Here is a 24208-nt window from a genome sequence, read left to right on the forward strand (position 1 = left end):
GTGTGTGTGTGTGTGTGTGTGTGTGTGTGTGTGTGTGTGTACACATTTTTTTTACCTCTTTGGGACCTTTACTGCTATAAAAACTGACTTTGTTGGGACCAGTAGTCTTCCCGACCAAAGCCGGGTCCTAATGAGGCAAAACAATATTTCTGAGGTCCTGGTTAAGGTTAGGGTTTGGGTCCACTATGAGTGGAAGTCAATTCAATGTCTTAACAAGGATAGCTGCATAAACTTGCGTGTGTGTGTGTGTGTGTGTGTGTGTGTGTGTGTGTGTGTGTGTGTGTGTGTGTGTGTGTGTGTGTGTGTGTGTGTGTGTGTGTGTGTGTGTGTGTGTGTGTGTGTGTGTGTGTCTGTGTCTGTGTGTGTGTGTGTGTGTGTGTGTGTGTGTGTGCGTTAAAAGGGTGGTTACAGTGGGATTTACAGGGATTAAAATGGAACTATTGAGTCTGAACCTGCTTTTTTATTCTACTCATTAAACAGTGTGTGCTTGTGCGTGTGTGCGTGTGAGCGAGCCATATCGCTTTCCCATTTTCTTCCATCAGGCAGAATAAAACTGCATACATGTAATTTTGCTTGTGTGTGTCTGTATCAGCAACGTCTTAGATTACTCAGTGGGTCGATGCAGGGTGGGCCAAGAGCCCATTGAGCATCAGGCTGTTCCTGTTTTAAGATGTATGTCTGAAAACTTGAAAGATCTGTAGTATTGGCTGGAGTTTCGGGATGGCTTTCTGATTTTCTTAATCTCAGCCAAGCAGAGCAACCAGTGCCATTTAAATGCTACACAGGGTTTCTGCTGGTCATAGAATTGGGCAGCAACACACTGTTTAGGTCATAGAATTGCTTTAATTTACAAGTTAGTATAGTGGTAGAGGCTTTAAAAGTCACTGATAATTTGACTGGGTCGACACTGGTTTCCTCTATTTGCAGTTTTATCAATTTCCATAGGGACATTTGGTCACTGCAGCAGCAACTGTCACAAGGTTAAAATAACAAAATAAAATATGCTTTGATTACAATTTGTGAAATGGATGCAAAATAAACTACATTTGTGTTGTTATGAAAACATTTGGAGTCAACAATTTTTATGTTAAACAGCCTCTAAAGTTTTGTGTCCATTCATTTGTAACAGTGTTACTACATTTGAAATATGTGTGCCATAAACAGGTACCTACAGAAATTAAAGGGGTGCTACACAGATTTTACATATGAAGTACTACTCAGGCTGTGAAAATTGTTATACAAAGTCTTTTGTGGCTCTGGAGGAGCTTTGTCAAGTCTGAGAAAATAACCCAGGGGATGTAATCATGATGGGTTATCTCAGCCTGGGTTTGGAGACAATATATTTTTAAAATAAAGCCTGTGTTACAAACTGAAGGTGTGGATTTTGAGCAGATTTAGAGAGGTGGGCATTTACCAAGCAGGGATGATCTAACAAAAGATGCAATTGAGTTTTTTTTTTATTTTTATTTTTAATCTACCTCTTCTAAGTCCCTCAACTTAATGGAAGGGTAATACCTAGTACCCTTTTGAAACACACAGCATCTTTAACATTTTAATATGACAAATTACATACAGTATTTGTAGGCACTCCCCACAACCTGGGCGTGGAGCAGAATAAACTTGCTCTGTTTTAATACACAAAGGTGAAGGTCATCTCCACCTTTCCATCTTTTCTCCCATCCCTTTATTACAGCCTCAAAGAAGCATGCTGGGAGTCACTGTAGATATGTACAGCTTACCTTTCTCACTTATGTAGAGCTAGATTAGTTTATTTAGGTTTCTACAGTAGAGAATAATCTATCTGTAGAAAACACTGTTGAAAAGGGGAAGACCCACTTCCACCAATTAATGAAACACTCTTTCAGTTCTACACACTGTACAGGGCTGAAGTTAACTCCAGCTGGCTTACGAAATGTGTGTTCTCCCAAACTAGAACTTCCAGGCCTTGCCACGAAAGCCACTTCAAATCACCAAGCAGTACATCCAAGGTAAGGTGCACACACACAGTCATTAACAGAAACACATGCGCACTCACAGAAACACCCCTCCCACACATTCTGGAGAATGCGATAGCAATATATGTCAAGATGTGTCTGTCTGTGTCAGTGAGGGACACATATCTCGGGGCATTCAAAACCTGATGAGCTAGTAAAGAGGGTTTATGACGATGATAAAAGTCTGCATCAGCAAAGGGACAATTACTGCAAATCATCGGTGTATCTTTTGTATTTTTGTTTGTCTGCTCTGTACTTTAGCCTCTCATGTATAACTTGCTCTGCTACATCTGCTTGATTTTAGGGTGATAATATTTAAAACAACAAAGTAAGCCGTACACGGATATGCAAGATAAAAAAATGAAACATTTATGATTTCCAATTTTGCCTTGCTATGGGAAATTTTCAGATTTGAAGATGGAAATGAAAGCTTGATTAAAAGAGATTAAGTGGGGCATATTGTGGAGGAGCTGGAATTTGTTTCTTTCTTCCCCTGGTGTAAAGTTATGCTGGTTTGATAAAGACAAAAGAGATGGAACGTTGTGAATTAACAAAAGCAAATTGGAAGTCCCAAAAATCATTGTGAGAATGGTTTTTGTACAGTATAGTATGTACCTTGTTACAGAGCCTGTGGAAACATATGAGAAAATGAACAGCTGTGCTTAATTGCAAACAATTATGAGCCCATCTTTCAACTGTAATGTATTATTTCTGTTTATTTTAATGAGAAGAATGTTTTCCCAAGACAGATGGGGAGAACATAATCCATATGGACAAAAGCATCAAAATGGCAACCTTAGTTTTGAATATTTTCCTATTGTAACTTCTCTGTTCTCACCCTCTGAATCAATAAACAAAAGACTGCCGCACCTTTCTCGTTCTGTAAAAGTTTCAATTACCTCATCTTGCCCTTGTTGCACACAATCATCATTTGATAAAAACTGCCACACCGACGCTTTGGGAAAACATCCTGACTCTTCTTTTTGTGTGACAGCTAGTTGAGAGCTCCGCAGCAATTATAACAGAATTACAATGCATGACAGAATTTAGCTAAAATAACATGCTCTGCCTTGATCACACTCTGTTATGACATTTTAGTGATATAAAATTGTATTCTTAAAGACATTGTTTCTTAAAGCTTTTATTGATTGACATTGGCATAATGCCTCTTTTACTTATATTCTTTGTTGAAGGAAGATCAGTTGCCTGATAGAGACATTTGTTTTCAATAGAATTACTTTTCTAGACAAATCCCTGCGTTATGCATTAGATTAGATTTTCTAAATATAAATTCCATAAATGATGGCCAGGGCTCCTATGTAAGGGAGAACATAGCCTGCAGGCCAAATCATTTCATCTGGATGAAGATAAATCCCTGACTGCACTTTAATCACAGCCAAAATCGAAGTGCTATTCATCCATCCACCAAACTCTTGGTCCAGGCCACTATGATGTCATGGGCTTGTGTCATCACACAGACAGCGTTTGATAAATGATCAGCTCCTAATTAAGGATGGCTGGTCTTGGCTTTGTGAAGTCATCTCTTCTTATCTAGAGCGCTTCAGTTATTACTTTCCTGTTCCAGAGATGCTGGATTAGCTGGCCGACAGTGTCCATTACCCAGGACAAAAACAAAATTTCTTCATTTGCGAATGAATAAAACATCAAAACAAGTCCATCCATCTGTTGGCATGGCCAGGCCACACTGACGCTGCTGTCAGTCATACCTAGTGGTAACAAACTCAGCTTTATAGCTCTATTTCTGTCCCTTGCTCTCTCACTGTTTCTGTCTGTCTTTCTTTCGCTCTCCCTCTCTCTGAGTGTTTCATAGCTGCTAACATCAGCCCCTCCGCTCTTCACTTACTCAAATTCCCAAAGTTCCTTGTCAACATATCCCCTTCAGTTCTTGCTGTGTCCTCATATCATCCCTTCTTTCCCTTGACCGCCATCCCTCTCTCTCTCCCTCTGTCATTCCCGTTATCAGTTATCTTCTTGTGCCTTCAGGGGAGAGTTTGTGGCCTTAATCACAACTGATTACAGTGCCCTTAATTGTATGTGTGTGTGTACTGCTGAAGTGGTATTTTCACGATACTGACATAGGATGTGATGGGTGATTGCTATGGACCCCATCATTGCAGAGTACAGTGATATACTGATTGGAATCTGATTTGCCTCTAAATGCGGCGTTGTGGCTTCATAACTTAGCTCCTCATTAAGTCAGATGTCAGTATTAACTCTATATTACTCCACTAAGTCCTCAGTCACCCACTGTCTGTGTTTCTCTGAGTCTCTCTGGTCGCTCTCTCTGTCAAACACATGGCACACATGCACTCTTTTATGCTGTGTGTCCGCTTAATAAATTTGTTTTGTAATGTGCTTTGAAAGACATCCATATGTTACATGCTGAGATGGTGCTCTTTTTATGGAAGGTCGGTTTGAATTAAGTTCTGTCTGGCATGGCCCATAACCAGCTTTTCTAATAACAAAATTGAGAAGTGAAATGGCATTGCACAATTAAAAGGCATTTGTGATAAGCTAAGTGTTTGTGTGTGGTTTCCAGTGTATTGTAACACATGGCACACAAGTTGGTCTTATTTACTGAATACTGCACATTGGGATTTTAAGAAGATAATTACCTTTTCACCCAGGTGAATAAATCATTTAGATGTAAGGTAGTTCTACCTTAACAGTATTTTGGCTTTTTATTTAACCCCGGTTAAAAATGTGTTAACTTCAATTTCATTTAGGACTGCAATTATTTTTATTATCGGTTATTTTGCAGTTTATTTTCCTTATTAATCATTTCATCTGAACACAGTGAAAATTGACAGTTTATGTCAGGGGCAGCTATTTTCAAATGAGTTGTTTTATCTCATGCACAGTAGGGATTTCTGGAATAACTTCTCCTTCATGTACTTCGAAGTTGCGTGGAGAAGGGAAAAAAGCCCGAAGAGGTCAACACGCCAGCAAAACTTTACTGTGAGACTGGTCTTTCAATAAAGCTGTTGTTTTGTCTGACTAAAAGGGCAAAACATAAATAAATTCAGTTTATTATCACAGAAGACGAAGGAAATAGGAAAATCTGCACAATTTAAAAGCTGGAGCCAGATAATGTGTTGCTTGAAAAATGACTAAAACAATAACCAATTACCAAAAAAGTTGTGGATTATTTTTCTGTTGACAGACTAATTGGCTAATTGTTGTAGCTCTAATTTCATTTCATGATTGTGATAAGTCCTGTATTTTAAATGTTTGTGCCTAAAAACTGAATGACAATTGAAAATACCATAAATATAATATCATACAAAATTTCATGGAATTATAATAATGCTGACAACATGTATTCATAATTGAATGGTGAGGTTTTTATAATAATAATACTTATACTACTACAACTACTTCTAATAATAATAATTTAAATTATTATTATTATTATTTTATTATTATATCATTCTCTGCATCAAAGTCAAGAAACCTCAATCAAAAATGTAACAGACTGCACAGTAAAAACACTTTTGTTCCTGGAAATACAGGCTTTATGTTTTCAAGAAAATTTACAGAATTTAAACCTGCACAGAGTTTACTACAGGACAAAGTTCACACATCTAAAACAGCAGTGAGGTATGATGTGCTGAGGTGTTCCTCAGGGGTCTGTGTTTGTTCCCACAGGAAAGGAGGAGGAGGTGGTAACTGTTCACCCTCGTGCCATGTTCATCCCTGAAAAGGGCTGGACCTTCCTTGCTGCAGGTAGGACAATACATAAACATAAACATAATATTTTTGGATAATTTTTTTTCCTGAAATTTTTCCCTTTCACCCCATTGGATATAAATTAAGGGGTACATTTACCTAAAAAATATGAATATTTTAGAGCATCTAATTTATTTCTTTTTACTTTTGTCTATATGCTTCCCTTTGCATAAGTATTTTGTTGGGAAATCTTCGAGGTATGCTGTAAATGATTTACAATTTTTTTTTAATGTTTGAAAAAATTATCAAATGATTGCCTTGTAATAACAGACAGCTTTTGTCGGTCTAACAGTAGCATGCAACTAACAAGTGAAGGCCACACTGGCCGACTTTAATCACTCACATGTTTTGACACAAATTAATTTTAACTCTTGAGTCAGCAGCTGCTCAGGCATGTCATTGCATTCACCGTTGACCCAGTGACTAGCTAAGCCAAAGGGAGCGGAAAAGTTCCTGCACTGCACTTACAGCAACATTAGTTCTGCTTTTATGGTTCAGCCTTGTGGAAAAAGTGTGTGAGCATCTGCTGACAGCAGTCCATATGAACATTGGCTTGTGAGGCAAACACAAGACATCTTTAAAATTCTCTAGTTTTTGTGTTTTTGTGTTTTTGTACTTACTACTTATATATACTTATATATATATATATATTTATATATATATATTTGTTTGTACAAATTTGTAACCGTTAACTTAAAAAAAAAACCCTCAGGTTGACCTGACCTCAGCTGGCATCACAAGGTCACTTCAGGGCGTAAAGCTGGTCCATGCTGTGCGGGCAATGAGGCCTGGGACACTGTCAGCCTGAGAGAGCTTTGTGGGGAACGCCGGCAGTCTGCTGGCCCTGACAGTGTGTCGCCCACTTACATAATCAGACAGATAAATCAGGGTTAGCAGGAGGGCAGCACCAGGATGAGAGCAAGGATCCCACATATACACACAACATGGCAGCAATTCACAAACACACGCACACCATCGGGCCAACACATGCCCACACACATGAGCTTAGAGACAAGGTTGCCATGGAAACAACCCCTCCTAGGGAGCCCTTGCTCAGTCCTGTCCTCCGATGTCCTTCCCAAACTGGAACAACTGTTGTGCTTGTGTGTTACTTTCAACTACTATCGCTTTACAGTGTCCCTAGAAAAAGTTCAGCTACTACTAGGCATGTCAAAAGGTATTATGTATCTGAATGTTACTTTCCTGTCTGTGAAAGCTGTGTGTGTGTGTGTGTGTGTGTGTGTGTGTGTGTGTGTGTGTGTGTGTGTGTGTGTGTGTGTGTGTGTGTGTGTGTGTGTGTGTGTGTGTGTGTGTGTGTGTGTGTGAGAGAGAGAGAATGCGTGTGTGTGCAGATTTGGTCGTGAGTTTGTGTTCCGTTTATGTATCGATCCCACCCTCAGCAGAATCCACATCATGGCTTGGTTATAAAATTCATGGCTATCAAGTCTATTTTTACCAAGGATAGAACTAACTATTCTTTATGGTACATTTTGTTTTTTTAATTTGGAAAAAACATCCTTCCTGTCATCAAGCAACCTGCATTTGGCTGATGTCTGTGTGTGTGTTCATTTATATTTGCAACTGTCAATTCACTTATTTTCTGCTGGGAGATGTCTGCTGGTGTATGGGGGCTGGAGCAGAGTCAGGAAAAGAAGAGGCTAACCAAAATGAGAATAAAGGAACATTAATGCTGTATAGACAATTGAAAGAACGTGAAATTCAGAGTAGGAAAGAAATTCTTTGTTATTTTGTGTCTAATCAACATTAAAAGTGCTACAGACATTCAGATAAATATTAGTAAAGTTTTCAATGATGAACTTTCTGTCAGTCAATTTTGATGACTGACAGAAAATTCATCAGCATTAGCGTCAGTACCATTTATTGTTATCACTGAGTGATAAAGTATAACACGTTTAAGGAATCAAATTCAGATCATGAGTGGAGACCAATAGTGAATATTAAGTTAATTCCCTCATCAACCCTGCTAGTCCTGTAAAAATCATGTGGTGAAAATGGTTTTAGTTCAATTTTTCAATTTTATTTCTTTTAGACCCCTAGTCCATAGAAGAAAATATATCTAGTATTTTTGTGTAACTAGTGTGAAGACGTGTTGCTTCCGTACAGACGGCCATTGAATAGCAAGGCTTTTATTGCAAATGATAGACTGGATTAAAAAGCTACTTGAAAAACAATATTCTTTTCAGTCAGCTTTTCAGTAACACAAATGATTTGACCCTCAAAACAGGATTATGTAAACTGAAGTTGAAGGTAAATTAAAATGTTAACAGCGGTTGCGTAATATGCTTTGTTTTCACGACAGCAGTCATTTTGGAGATGTAGGCCTCATTTTTTTCATTGGCAGATATCTCATTCATTTTAATACAGCAGACGTGAGCTGAGTTTGTTCACCTGTGTGTGTATGTGTCATTAATAGCCCACTAACTGATCTGTTCTCAGGAATCACATTTTTCAGGTGCAAAACCATCTAAACTGACAGTTAAAAAATAAACTTGACTCATCTAACATATTTTTTACAGATTTTTTTCCCACATATTAAAGGTGTGGGAAACTGGAGTTTTCTTGTACAGAAGTAAAAATTATGTTTACATTCAGTGTTTCTCACTTAAACATGCTGTGTTTATCCCTGAGATCTAACAAACTTGTTAAACGGATTTCCTCCCTTTTAAAACATTTGTAAAGCCGATTTTTTACTATTTTAATTGTACAATGTTTACCTACATGTTTGCTGGTTTGCAGTCTTCTTCTTCTTCCTTGACTTTGTTGGTGCATTGCTACATTTCTTTATGCATTACTGCCAACAATCATAGGTCATGGGAATAGCATGAAACCAGCAGCAATAATATACATTGTGTCGCGCGCATGCTTGCATGTGCATCTCTGTGCACGTGCACGATACAAACAAAACAGGGACCCACGCATAGAAACAGCTCCATAGCGCTAGTAGAGGTCTAAAACTCCACAGTGAACCTTTAATTCATGGGTGCTGGAAATTGTTAAATACTGAAACTGATAAAAAGAGGTTGGGGCAAAAAAGGAGATTTATTAAAACTTTCTTTCTCAATTAGCTTATACTGGTAGTTTTAGAGATGATGACCTTTATTTCTGGAATTTTTGTCAGGTCCAACCTCTGGTCCTTCTGGGTTTTAGGTATGAAATACAGAGTACATAGGGGATACATCTCCCCAGTAGACGAAAACTTTCACAATACAGTTCAACATGTGTCACTGGTTGATTCATTCTTCCTGGCAGTTTCCATAGCCCAACCACAACCCACAAGGGACATTTCATATTCTCAATGTGCAGGTTTTAGTTTAGCTCTTAAGCTTTTATCCATAATCTACATACTCCATGCTGTACTGCGAAGCATCTTTAAGGGCTGTTCAGGGTACTGTGGGTGGGGGCATTAAAAATGTATGAGACATAACTTAGTCCCCTTAATATCTTAGTATGCTGTTGATAGAACTACAGGAGCTAGTGCCTACTTATTTATTGTTTTTAATATCCGTAGTCTGAAGCAATACGTGCCCCTACAATGAACATTAAAGCTGTATCGAAAATTGAAAGGAACGTGAAATTCAGAGTAGGAAATAAATTCTTTGCTATTTCAAATTGAACACTGCAAAAGAAGAAAAAAGTGCTTTCTGCAATTAAAAAGTGATTTATTGGGGCTAAAAATAATTATTGTTTTCATTATAGATCAATTACTGTTATTGTAATTAAGTCATTAATCATTTATTATTCATTAAGTTACCAGAGCCCAAAGTGATGAACCTAATATTATTTATTTTGTCATCGACATTCAAAGTGCTACAGACATTCAAATTAATATTATTAAAGTTGTCAATGATGAATTATCTGTCAGTCATCAAAATATCCTTTGCATTAGCCTCAGTACCATTTATTGTATGTCGTTAAGTGATAAAGTAGTGCTTGTTTGGAAACCAATAGTGAATATTCAGTTAATCAATAGTTAATATACTAATTAATCTCTCATGATATAGCGTCTAAAAACTTTATATTCTTAGTTATATAGTTTTAGTTTAAAACTGAAATGGAATTCAACTGCTTTAGTTTAAGGGTCAATCTATAGAGAGCTTACTGTAGATTAGAATTATTCCTGAATAGATCAACACAAGGATTCTTGATTGTGGCCTTTTTCAGCACATAGACAGTTAGAAGCAGGCTTCGGAGAACACATACAGTATACATATACTAGTTCAAAATCATACATTCATGTGTAGTCTTTTTCATATGAAACACCTTTCCTTTCTATTTCTGTCATACACATATACATGAAGTAAAGCACTCACTTTCACACTCTCTCCTTCTCTCTCTCTCTCTCTCTCTCTCACACACACACCTACACACACAGATCCTGGTCAGCAACATGTTTATGAGGCTGCTGGCCAAGCTTGGAGGAAATGTGATCGGGCTCATAAAACATTGATGGGAGGATATCTTTAGAAACTCCATTCTTTACCTCATCACAACCAAAGCCAATCGTCTCTTTTCCTCCATCTCTCACCTCATCATCACCCTTCTACTTTGCTTTCTTTTCTTAATCCATCCTCTGGAGTCTCTGTCTTTTCCTCTCCCTTTTATCTTTATCCTCTGCAATCTACGTCTGACCTGGGTGAAGCAGTTAATGTTGTTTGTTTTAATTTGCACTGTGATCTGAACAGTCTAAGGAATTTCTTTGTCACTCTTCCCCTTTTCAATGAGGCTAAAGAATATGACCTGAAACCATATCATAATAAATTGTCCGTTTTATCTCCATGATGGTAAATGTAACAATAACTGTTTTAAGTGCATCAGTGCAAGAAATTCTCCCCCTCACAATTCCATCCATCCATCTTTCATCGTTCTTTCCCTTCCCGCATTTGCAGAAACCAGTTACAGCTGATTGCTTCATCCTGACTGGGAGACTCTGTTTTTCCCCCCATGCATTTTGAGTCAGTTTTCCCTCCATTTAGTAAGGTTTAATTTGATTTTGAAGCAGCCAAGCAGAGGAAGAGATGTTTCTGGGTCTAATGCCAGTAATGGAATGTACTGTAGCTGCTCTGTGTATGTGTATGTGTGTGTGTGTATGTGTGACTATGTTTTGAGAGATGTTTCAGTTTACATCTGCCAAGCTGACAGGAGAGCCGTAGACCTGTCAATCCAGGACATGTTGCCCTAATACACTGTTGCCTGCCACAAAGAGATGTGTGGGTGTGTTTTTTCTCTATGTGTCTGGCCATATTTCTGTTTACAGAGTTGTCTGTCTGTGTGCATCTATAAATGCATGTGTAATATAGCATACAATTAGGTGAGACAGAGTTTCTGTCTACCTACTGTGCTTATGTTTTTCTGTGTGTCCGTCAGCATTTCTCATTTATAGCCTTTGGTTATCTCTCTGCTTATAAACTTTAAGTGCCTTGGGCAAAATGATTTGGTCTCAGATGACAGTTGAAGTGTTATTTTGTCTGTTCTGCAGCTTTACTGCCCTGAAACTGTCTGTCCTGCAATTACCCACTCCTGCCCTATCTTCAAATTGACCTCTACTTTTTTAACTCTTTAACAAAAGATGCATCCATTTTGGCTAGAAAATGGTTGACAAAAATGAATGAGCTTGATGACAGTAACAAGAAAATTAATTACTTAATTGTTTTACATAATATGAAAGTTTTAAAAACCCAGATGAATAATTTCTTAAAAACATATGATCTGTCATCATTTGTTTGTATTTTCGTGATGGGTAGCCATTTGATTTATTTTAAAGAATTCTAAAAAAATCTATTCCCAAGAAAAAAGTGTTAATAAAAAGCATAAACATGTACATTAGAAATGCATCCCATACATGTAATTGTTAACTATGCATTATTAGTCACACTCCCTAAAGACAATTAGTCACATGTACTTGCAAGTACAGTATGGAGAGCAGTGCAAGAGTTCAAACCGCATCACTGTAACACTGCCTGGGATGGGGGATACTGCCGAATCAAAACGTATGCCCTCATAATTTTGGTGAAGCATCTGCCAAATTACATGAGGCTTAGCCAGTAGGTGCTACATTTACATTTACACAAACCTCTTGTCATTGTAAATGGTCCAAGTGACGTGACTTTTCCCGTATAACCCAGCTTTATGTATATTTATGTGATAGCCGTGTTAGCTTGTTCTGAGACGGATGTAGCAAATTAGGTCCAAATCCTGGCAATTTCAGCATCAGATAAAAAAAATCTGATCTGACAATTTTGTCAGATCACACTGATGCATTCACAGAAGATCAAAGGATTATTGAGAGAGTTAGGTGGAGAAGATGCAGTATTGTAATTGCAGCGTGCGCCACTGTGTTTTCATGTCAAAGAATCACAGGGTCAGCTTCTGCTGAGGGCTTTTTGACACCTGCATACATTCTAATTTTAAAACACTTAATTGAATCAGTTTAAATCATGTATATACAAAACCCTTCCACTGATTGTGATGTTGCTCTAAGAAAGGACCAATTGTGCACAGTTTGGTGGAAGATATACTCTCAAATTCATGCAAGTGTACCGGGAAGGGGGTGAAAAAAATTGAAATACTCAATTTTTGGAAAATTGTTTGTGGAAGAGAATGCAGGTTCTGTGATTCTTTTGTAAGACCCTTTTCTCCCAGATTACAAAAACCAGTCCCTCTTGGTGCACAGTTTTCACTTCCAGTGGGTTTTTACTTTGAGGACATACTTACATGACACACTCTATAGTTAGAGGTTTTGCCTAAATGCAGTTAAAATTAGATTGTCAGGGCCGGTAAATGTGCTGAGTTTTGCTGGATTAAATGAATTGATTCAAACTTAATTGCCTGGCACAGGTAGTTCAGTGTCAGTCTGGCAGATGACAGACACTGTGGAGGAGAGTTAAATACATTAATTGTAAAACAGACTCCTTCGTATGTCGTATGTCTCGTATGTCTCATATATGGAAAGATGGTGTAACTGGGGTTGTGCTTTGAGTATCAGTATACAAAATATGAGTATTTCTTTGTGTGTATTAGTAGCTGCTGCACATGTGGGCCTTTGACCACGGTGGTAACCTGTCACTTTTTTCTCCAGCTTGGGCACAATCGAGTTTGGTAACACTAAATTGTTCGGCTATCTAAAACATCAGTAGTGAGCATCTTGCTTTGTTGGTGGCAGAGGGAAAATAGGGACAGTTTCTTTCTCGACCCACCATTTCACATTGCCATCAACAGTAATACAGGGAGAAACATGCAGAGGCACCAATTTCTTCCCTGGAAGCTCTTGCTCTTTTGCGCTCACCGTTGCTATTTGCTGTTTCTCTCCTCACCACACTTATGAGTTACAGCTGAATACAAGTATTTGACACCCACTCTTTGTAAGTTATTCAGAGTTACTCTGGGAAATGTTGGAAGTCACTAAATGAAGTGAAGATGGCAGGTTGAGGAACATAGAGCGCAACAAAAGTGTAGTTGCAACAGTCTGAATAACACCGTCCATGCGCTGAATGTCTCAGATTAATTATAGTGTTTACTCTAACAATGTGAGTATTTAAGGGTTCACTTCTTGAATTCTGATATTCCCTTTTTTCTGCACCCCACATAGCCTGTAAACTGTATATATGACACTTATAGTGACACATATATGTGTATTTGCTTTCTCCAGTGCATCAGTGCATTAAAGTTATATCTTTTTCAAACTGATTTGCATATTTAAACCTGAGTTGCCATTTTTTATGGTTGCAACACTAAACAAGGGAAATTCTAGATATCTTGTACATTAATCTGTATAACTTTTCTTGTAAATCCCCACAAACTGTATCTCAATTCTTATTTAAGCACTTACAGTATCTATATAAGAATTAAAATAGATTGACATTATGTTACACGCACCTGTTGCAGAGAGTTAGATGAGAGGATGGAAACCACACTCCACTAGCTGGTTAGCTTAGCTTAGCAAAAAAACTGGAAACTGGGGAAAAGCTAGCCTGGCTCTGTCCAAAGATAACCAACTCCATCTACCAGCACTTCTAAAGCTCAATAATCAACACTTTATATCTTGTTTGTTTAATCCATACAAAAACCAAAGTGTAAAAACAACACGTGGTTTTTAAAGGGGAAAATGTGCCAGACTACTTCTTGGCCAGGCGTAGTAACTTCCTGGAGAAAAGCTGGTTGGTGGATTTTTTTACTTTCAGACAAAGCTAGGCCACCTGTTTCCCCCTGTTTTCAGTCTGTATGCTAAGCTAAACTAACTGTCTGCTTGCTCTAGGTGCATAGTTATCATACAGCTGCTAGAGTGGTATCAGTCTTCTTGTCTAACTTTTGGCAGGAAAGCAAATAAGCCCCTTTCCCAAAATGTTGAAATATTCTTTTAAAATAAAGATCTAAGGGTTTAAACCAAACGTTTGGCTCCACATCTGGAGATCTCTGGTGCAATTTTTGTGATTGGATGAAGGTGATTTTGGCTGTGAAATTGGAGGAATATTTCATAAAGAAGATGTTTGTACCTGTGTGTAATTGTCAGACTTCTGCCAGGTGGAGCTGCGTCTGTTAGCTCATCTCTCCTCTGACCCTGAGCTGCTCCACATTTTTACCAACCCCCAGGCCGACGTCTTTACCATGCTGGCCTCTCAGTGGTAAGTGACAACCACACACACACACACACACACACACACACACACACACACACACAAACACTTGTTCTCCCCTGGTATCCTTGCAAATGCCAGTGTTGATACTCCACAGGGTTTCTCCTTCCCTCTCTCACTCCCAGTTTCTCTCTATCGCTCCCTCTCCAGACTGCCAGCTACTTCACTTTCAAACGCTAATAACCTAGTTGCCATGACTACCATGCCAACCGCCTCATTCGTGCTCTCTCTTCCATGGGCAGGACAGCCCTGAGCTGGTCACCCTGGTGATTTCATTGTCGTGTTTTGAAGTCTTTTTTTGAGTGCGTATGTGTGTTTTTCTCCCTCCGTCTTGCTGCCAATGTGTGACGGTGTTTGCACACAGGTCTATCTTGTCTTTTCAATGCTGCATGTTTGGTGTGTGTGTGTGTCCCAGTGCTCTACCTTTAATCCTGTCATCTATCTCAGTCAGGTGTGTGGCAGAGGGCGGCCAGTTAAACAGATTACCTGGTCACACAGACCACTATAACAGCTCTACTGAGGCTTTACACTGTTTCTCTTTCATTATATCTGTTTGGCCTTTACACAAATTAACTGGTGTTGCTGCAGCTCTGCTGGGATTACTCCGCCTTACTCTTGTTTGAATCAGACCTCTTTGTTTTGTGGCCAGAAGCTTTTTGCCTCCTACAGAGCTGATTCCTTGTTACTTTGAATATTATTTAGATTATTTATAATGAAAAGAGCTCTCTTTTGAAGCTGTAGAGAGCAACCTGCTCCATTTTTTGCTTTCTTGTCTTCCAACTTGTTGCAAGCCAGTATCAGTGGCAAACACTGATATGCAACAACAACTAGCCAAATTTAGGAAAGCGCGAGACAAACATAGGAACTTTTTTTAGATCCAAAATGTGACATATATACCTGATGAAGTAAAATAGCAGGGTGTTTATTTTAAGTTTTCAGTACATTAATGCCTATCCAGCAGGGGGCAGTGAAAATCCAGTATGGATTTCTCTCACCCAGATGCACAGTGGAGGGGGATGCTCACCTTTGGGTCCTCCATTTGAGGTTATTGGTCACCCATCATTTACCCTAACCTGTGCATTTGTATGTGGTTGTGAGAGAGAGAGAGAGAGAGAGAGAGAACAGTAAGCATTTAAGTGTAATTACTCATATTTAAGAGTCCTTAACCTGAGGCTACAGGCATCAAGACATCTGACATCATGAAACACTAGAGTGCTGAAGCTCACCAGACACATTTGTAATTTTTCTGAGTGTGTATGTGTGTCTGTGTGCGTGGGACACACTCTTAACACTGATCAGCACTGGCAGCTCCCCATCAGCCCCTCCAGAAATGCCACTTTGCAGACGTATCATCCCAGCCTGTCTGATCCCCAGTACTACGACTGTCTGCAAGTCACATTGCATAACTGTCTCTGTCTGTCCATCCCTGCCTCTCTCTCTCTCTTCCTGTTATTTTCTCTCCTTCTGTCTCCTTGTACTTCATGTCCTTTTAACGTCCATATCTAACATTGTTTTGTTTTATATTTTTGTTCTTATAGTTTCAACTGTCCTTTGCCTTACCTGTCTTTGCCCGCTCTATATCACGTTTCTCTGTTTTTACTTCTACATTTTATCTGTCCTGCATTTCTCTTCTCTTCCACGATATTCTTGTTTATTTTTTCCCTTCCCCTTCTTTTTTTTTGGTTTCCCTCCTCATCTGTCTCTATTTCGAAATTCCCACCAGAGAGACAAGAATCAAAGTGGAAAAACATCTAAACAAGACTTTATTCATACATGCACAGCTCATCACACAGTACCTACATTTTACCTATTTTATCCCCATTTTGTGTGTAAACCATCATCTAAGGGTCATTATTCAGTGTCAATAATAGCAATCTAGTCTATGAAAATGTCAAACTTTCTAAACCAAGGACATAAGTTGCATGTTTCTATTTTAAAAAACACCTTATTTCTGGATTGTACCGTCAGATAATTCTCCAAGTGTGTTATAGTCAGATTTTTCAACAAATCTTGTCACCTCTAAACCATTTAGTTCACCTCTAAACAATATTAAGAGTCTGTATGTATATTTTCATTTAGTATTGAAATATACACTGTGTCTCTCAATGTGTTCATTTCCGTCACTCAGGAAGGGGGTGAGTCAGGGTGAGGTGACCTCTGAGGATCGAGAACATGCAAAACGCATTGTCTACTCTGTTGTGTATGGGGCAGGTGAGTACAGACACACACACAGACATGTTCTCTCAGAGCACCGGGTGGTAATAGTTGATTGATGGTAAGGAAAATACAGATATTCATCGGTCAACATTGATTAGTTGGACAGTTAACCTGTATTGTTTCAAAATGACAAAACAATGGGTTCAAAAGTTCTTTAGCGATTGGTTCACAGTTACAAATGGTTCATTGTGTGAAGAGGGTAACTGGTTTAGCAGCAGAGATAATATAATAATGAAATAATAAAACACTAGCCAAAAATGGAGGAAGACAGAGCCTGGAATAGGGCAATGATGTTATTATTTTATCTAAGATTTCAGGTTATCAGTCCAATAAAAAGGCCCGGTGAGTTTGGGTCATAGCGGTTTTCCTGTGTTTTTTTTTAATGTTGTAAAAACAGATTTCTTATTCCAGGCAGTGGACAGACATGGGGATGAGAGGTAGAAAATAGGGAGAGAAAAGAGTAAGAGGAAGATGAATGCATAATGCACCATTGTGGCCCATAAACTGACCTGTTTGTGCAACTTGTAACCCGTTTATGGTTCACGCATGTGCAAGCCCTTGTGAACACACATATGCTATACGTGCACACACGACCAGAGTGACACAAGTCAGTGTCATGGGAGACTAAACAAGTATTTGTGTGCTTGTGTATGTTTATCTGTTAGTGGACATGTGGCAGTTCAATGGCAGTGGATTTAAAATGTTACAATTAATAATTAAGTGTTGGTATAAGCAAATGTTTTGTGCATATATGGACATGTGTTTGCGTCTCTGCCTGCATACAAAGCGTGAACATGTTTACATGTGCATTTGTGCTTTCACCTGTGTGATGAAGGGACGTTTTACAGGCAGTCTGCACTCTTCATCAGGTTTTATTGCCAGTGACCACTTTAAATGCTTATGTAGAATAACAGCTTCTTTCCTGAGGCTAACACAAAACACCGTAACAGCATCAGCTATATAATGTTGTGAACCAGTCACTGGACTGTCAAGGTATCGACTTATAATAAATGCCTAATCTTCAAAAACCTGTAGTGTGGAAAAATAACAGCTTTGAAAATGACAGCTTGCTGTCAAAACTGTGATTATACTACACTACAGCACCTGTTCATAATAAGATTTATCATTTGTCTGCATGGTCTCTAATGTAGAGGTCATTCTTTTCAGGTGTTGTTTAAAAAGTAAAAAAAAATATTTTAAAATTTATAACCATAAATTTTGATGTCCTTTTGAGTGTTTGGGGATGTAAATTCCAGAGTTAAACTGATCTCTTCCTTTTAAAAAAAATCCAGATAATAGTGAGGAAAATCTGCAAAAACAAAAAACGATTACGCTTACGCACGTTATATCATGCTTTGAGCAGCTGCAGCTATTTAAGAGTATTTCATGCACAGTTTGCTGGCTCATAAAGCTTTTGTGGCTGACGCATCTGTGTTCTTGACTGTGTTCAACTATATTTGACATGTCTGGGCCAAATTGAAGGACAGGGAAAGGCACCATATGGCCAGATGAAGTGACAAATATATCGATAAACATATTGTAGGGCGGGGCAAAGAGGTCAAAAGTAAGGAGTAGGGTTTAGAATTCCTTGAAACAAAAATTTGGGTTAGGGTAATTGGCTTTAATTGTATACAGTATACTCCAATTTCAGTTCCAACACTTGTGTGGAGTTGAAATAAGTAATTTCCCTCAGTTTCACTACTTGCACAGATGCCGCTCTTCTGGCTTTGTAGGTCAGTGTAGTGAGAGAAGTTCTCGCTCATTTTAAATGGAGGAGGTTCAATTACTATAAAAGTGAATGATCAGTAACCTATTCATGTGCTCTACTTGTTGTATCCAGATAAATAGATCTGTAATGTTGTTGGTTTTGACCTCTTTATAGTGTGCTGTCACCAGAGATGGCGCATATTTAAGAGTATTTCATGCACAGTTTGCTGGCTCATAAAGCTTTTGTGGCTGACGCATCTGTGTTCTTGACTGTGTTCAACTATATTGGACATGTCTGGGCCAAATTGAAGGACAGGGAAAGGCACCATATGGCCAGATGAAGTGACAAATATATCGATAAACATATTGTAGGGCGGGGCAAAGAGGTCAAAAGTAAGGAGTAGGGTTTAGAATTCCTTGAAACAAAAATTTGGGTTAGGGTAATTGGCTTTAATTGTATACAGTATACTCCAATTTCAGTTCCAACACTTGTGCGGAGTTGAAATAAGTAATTTCCCTCAGTTTCACTACTTGCACAGATGCCGCTCTTCTGGCTTTGTAGGTCAGTGTAGTGAGAGAAGTTCTCGCTCATTTTAAATGGAGGAGGTTCAATTACTATAAAAGTGAATGATCAGTAACCTATTCATGTGCTCTACTTGTTGTATCCAGATAAATAGATCTGTAATGTTGTTGGTTTTGACCTCTTTATAGTGTGCTGTCACCAGAGATGGCGCATATTTAAAAAATTAAAATATTGTTATATAAATAATATATATGTTAAAATGAATTTATCTTTGTCTGTTGTAGTGTAATAAAATCCATAGCTTTGTGCATGTTGTTTATCTCAATACTAAACAGAAGACTGCCATACATAAACAGTAATCCTGCTCCTATGGATTGTGTATGTTTCATTTGTTCCGCTATCCCTGTGAAAGAGAAGCTGTGACCGTGAATTTCCCGTACATCAAAACAGGACATTTACTGTTCTCCCTAAAGTCAATGTCACGAAAAATCCAGAAAATATGTTGGATTTAATTAACCAATCAGCAGTGACCTTAAAGGGCATGGTTTGCATCAGAATCTACATGTAACTGCCACTGGAACTGGGCCAGTTGCAGTCTCTCACTTAGGCTTTGAGTTCATTCAGGAGCTGAACAAAATCTGATGCTCTCAAGCTCATGATCGAGTGTTCTGTGGTATTTCTACTTTGGCAAGAGTCACAGTGCAGCTGGAGAAAACAAACATAAGCAAACACAGTCTCTCTCACACAGACGAATGATTCAGTTCTAAGACTCAAAAAACCTCAACTACAATAGCCAATGAGGCAAATGTGTAAAAGCTATTCATTTGAGACAAGTAGGGGGGCATGGGATGCATGCAGAGACAATTCACAAAGTAAAAGGTCATTTCTAAAAATGCACAAGGCGATATAAAAGAAAGTGACACATTGAGATACTGGGAATAGTAAGGCAGGTGTAGAAAATGTAGGTTAAAAGCAAAAATGAAAGGGGGAGGTGGTGGAGGAGAGAGTAATGTAGGGGAAAGGGGAAGAGTAAAGAGCGGGTGGGGCTGAGAAAGAAAGAGGGAAATTAGAAGAGGAATTGAAGGAGCTCCTGATCAGCATAGACAGACAGCTCTTCATGGAAGGATGCGTTGCCATGGATACCGAATACTAAAAGCAAGCTTCCTCCACGAAACAAAAATCAGGCCAGGGAGGAGGGGCAGAGCAGTGCTATAGACTCATGCACACACACATACATATGTTATACAAATAGGTCAACAAATAAGAAGGCCAAGCAATAATGTTGGAGAAAAAAAAGTAAGATGAAGGAGTGGAGAGATAGGTGTAGTGTGCAATGTGAAAATAAAGAGGGCTATAAAATAGATAAAAAATTAACTAGTGTTCTTAATTCTTCACATCTGATTAACTTGATTTACATTTTGTCAGGTGAGGACTTAAGTGACCTTTCAAAAAATAATTAAACTAGCAATATTAGCAGCCTTTTTGCAATAGTAGAGTGTTTTTGCGTTTGGACTATGGAGTAAATTTTATTTCGGCGGAGGGGGGGCAAAAAGGACATGGGCAACAGAAAGAGGGCAGAAAAGCAGAAAATGTGGGGCAGAATTAACAGTAGGGTTGCAGTAGTAGTAGAAGAAACGACGAGAGAGGGCAAACTGAAAAGACAAAAGAGGTTGAGAGGGGTACAAGAGGATCAGTGCAGGGATCGTCAGTAACAAAGGTTAAAGGTCACTCTCTGAACTGACCTCATTTAGCAGGAATGTGGGGGACAGAGGTGCACACACACTAAAACACGTATACAGAGTCAGTGCTCTCTAGCATCTACACAACATCTACATGGCAACTTCTGTCTCACTCTCTGTCCCTGTCACATTCAATAGATACATACCAGTGGGCTGTAGCTCAACATGCACAAAAACACATAACCAGACACATTGCTGAAAGGGCCGTGGTCATGACATATTTCAGCAACCGTGTACCCACCACACAGACCAGACATGCTAACTTGAATGAATTCAAATGTCTTCATCTTCTTACTCTGAGGCTGACTTTCTAAAAACAAAACCCATGTTGGTAACATTTTTTTTTAATGTTATCATTGTTCTTGTTACAAAAATATATCTGAAGGTATTCCAACTATTTAATTTTCAAAAATAAATATAGGAATATTCATTGCTCTCCCATTTTTACCAGGAAAAACACCTTAGTGAGACTCTAGGGTGATAATCTCACCCAAATTAACTTTTAGACACTAAGAATTATAGTCAGCCTCTCATCAATTCTGACTGACATTAGGTTAATATTTGGAAGAAACTTTATTTGACTTATTTATATTGACTCTTAAAGTACCAATTTCACTTGATTAGCCAAAACATGGCATAGACATTTGCATAATTATTTTAGCAGTTTTTATCCATTTTTATTATTTTTTATATATTTTTACTCAAAAAAAACCCACCTCATTTAAAAAATCTTAAAAATACATCTACTTCTTTTCCCTCATTCAAAAATAATATATAATATAGAATATGTCAATATTTCTCATTTCAAAAGCTTAACGACTGGACGAAAGGTGCTTTCGACTTCACAGAATGTCCCTTTAGATTTTTCCACATTACACTTGTGTCAGATGTAGCACAATTGGCTCCACAACTAGTTATGATGTCACAAAATCCTGCTTGTATGTACACATCTAAAACTCAGATTTAAGACAAGCACATAGAAACTTTCTCATTTAGCAGATGAATGTGAAAACAGTCTTGTGTTGTCAAGCTCTGCGCATGCAGTGGGAGCCAAATGTCTGAGACCACTTTCCCATTCAAGTGTATGGGCAAGTGTTCTCAGACTTTTGGACCCCACAGTATATCATTCTGCACAGTAACGGTAAAACATCCAAGAGACGTAGCACATTTTTGTCTGTGTGTGTGTGTGTGTGTGTGTGTGTGTGTGTGTGTGTGTGTGTGTGTGTGTGTGTGTGTGTGTGTGTGTGTGTGTGTGTGTGTGTGTGTGTGTGTGTGTGTGTGTGTTTCTGTTGTGTGGTGGTGGTGATTTTGACTTTGCAGAAACTACTGTCCCCCCTGCTAACCCTCCTACTAGCTCTCAGGCTGTTTGGCATGACATTACTCATCACCAACCAAACATCAACCCACACCCCTCAGAGTTCAAAACCATGAACATACACACACACACACACACACAGAAACACACGTAGACACACAGCAACTGTGGCACCCATTAGCTCACCCTCTACACTCCTCTATCAATCCTCTAACCTTATAGCCCGTTCTGCTACTGCTGCTACGGGCTGTGAACTTTTAAACCTTACACGGAAAGCACATAGATACACACACATTGGCCTCTCTGTTCTTAGCTGTGTCTTCACTTCTCACACACACACACACACACACACACGCGCACACACACACACACACACACACACACACACACACACACACACACACACACACACACACACACACACACACACACACACACACACACACACATACACCCCTTGCAGTCTTGCCCTGATCTTTGCCCGCTCTGCTTTTATCTTGTTCTCTTATATCTCTCACCCCTCACTTGGCTCTACTTTTTTCTCTTTATTTCTCTTACCCTCTGGTCCAGTCTGTCCTCTGTTCACTCTCCTCCTTTCAACTTTTTTCTCTTCCTCTGTCTCTCCCATCTCGTCTCACAACTCTTACGTCAGTCATGATAAAGGTAGTTTTGCTCCATTTAAATTCTCTGGTTAATCCTTTGTCAGCTCAAGATCTTTTGCATTAAGGTCATCCATGGTACAGATCATCACAGAACACTGTAAATAGAGGAATAGTTCAACATTTAGGGAAATATGCTTAATTGCTTTTTTGTCAAGAGTTAGTTCAGAAGATTGATGCCACTGTCCTATCTGTATGGTAAATATGAAGCTACCACTAGCAGCCAGTGGGCTTAGCGCAAACAGTTTAAACATATAGCCTGGCTCCATCCAAAGGTAACAAAATCCACCTACTGGCACCTCTAAAGCTCACTGTTTACATGCTATTGGTCATTTGTTTAATCCTTACAAAAACTGACCTGTAAAAAATACACTCTGTGGTGTTACATGCCAGACTATTACTCGGCCAGGCACAGTACTCTAACAAAAAAACGTATTTCCCCAAATCACAAACTATTTTTTAAACATACTGCAGGTTTTCGCTTTCAGCTAGCTCTAGTAGCACTTACAGGTATTTTTGTGTGGAATGTACTAAAAATCAACGAGTAAGGGATGATCTAATACACAATGAATCCCTATGGCTAAAAATCATACTTAATCATCCCTTATACAAATTCCTATTTATTTTATATCTGCGTGGCATCAGTGTTCCCCTTGCAACTTCCCCTGATATAAACCTGAATTTTTAAATACGAGTTTGTTAATGACTCGCAATTGTTGTTCGCTGCAGGTCGTAGGCGTCTGTCAGGGATCTTGGGGGTGAGCGCTGACCAGGCCGGCCAATTCCAGGACAGCTTCCTCCAGACCTACAGAGAAGTCCAGGCCTTCATCCAGAGGACCATCCAGCTGTGCCACAAACAAGGTCCGTGTACATTGATATTCCTACTGTGTCTCCCATACGAATCATTACCTCAAGGTTAAAGAGTAGAAATTGGAGAAAATATGTCACATACTGTGTAAGAACTATTTCCCAGGACTCAATAGCAAAATATTTATTTATCAGATTAGAAGATAGGGTCAGGGTCAAAGTTAAGAGAAGGGAAATTAGGGTTAATCTTAAGGATTACAAATAGATTAAGTCAGCAAAAATGTCCCCATAAATATAACAAAAATGTGTCTGTGTGTGTGTGTGTGTGTGTGTGTGTGTGTATGCCTGGGTTAAACCTTCACTTTTGACATACACTACGTAGTTTGAATTTCTTAGGCGTGTACACATCCTCCCATGCTCACTATGGATTTGTGTGTGTGTGTGTGTGTGTGTGTGTGTGTGTGTGTGTGTGTGTGTGTGTGTGTGTGTGTGTGTGTGTGTGTGTGTGTGTGTGTGTGTGTGTTTGGTCGAAGAAGGATATGCTTGCATTGGCAGGAATGAGACAAACTGCCGTGGGTCAATACTTGAGGGGGACAAGGTGGGTGGGGGTTGGTATGGGAAGAGGCTGATGGTTCAGACGGGACACTCTATTTATATTCCGACTGAACTGCCAACACAGCACACCTGAGACATGAACACGCTCACACAAAATAGTGTAAAGTCTGCACTTTAACCCTCAATGCACACAGTACATGAGCCCAGTGTCGACATGCAGACAGATGAAATCTGAATGTACCGAAACAGATCCTCGAATCTACAACACTAAGGACTGCCTTTGGCTTAACA

General features: G+C 38.9%; 1 protein-coding gene across 1 annotated transcript in view; it reads left to right on the plus strand.

Annotated features, from left to right (window-relative positions):
- poln (polymerase (DNA directed) nu) overlaps positions 1–24208 on the plus strand; it is a 52183-nt gene that overhangs the window by 20535 nt on the left and 7440 nt on the right. Inside the window, exons 13-17 of the mRNA XM_040141563.1 lie at positions 1934–1988; positions 5664–5741; positions 14272–14383; positions 16524–16606; positions 23285–23416. Of these exons, the coding sequence (XP_039997497.1) occupies positions 1934–1988; positions 5664–5741; positions 14272–14383; positions 16524–16606; positions 23285–23416 (460 nt within the window). The remainder of the gene's footprint in view (positions 1–1933; positions 1989–5663; positions 5742–14271; positions 14384–16523; positions 16607–23284; positions 23417–24208) is intronic.

Source organism: Xiphias gladius, chromosome 12, assembly GCF_016859285.1.
Source record: "Xiphias gladius isolate SHS-SW01 ecotype Sanya breed wild chromosome 12, ASM1685928v1, whole genome shotgun sequence".
Taxonomy (NCBI): Eukaryota; Metazoa; Chordata; class Actinopteri; order Istiophoriformes; family Xiphiidae; genus Xiphias; species Xiphias gladius.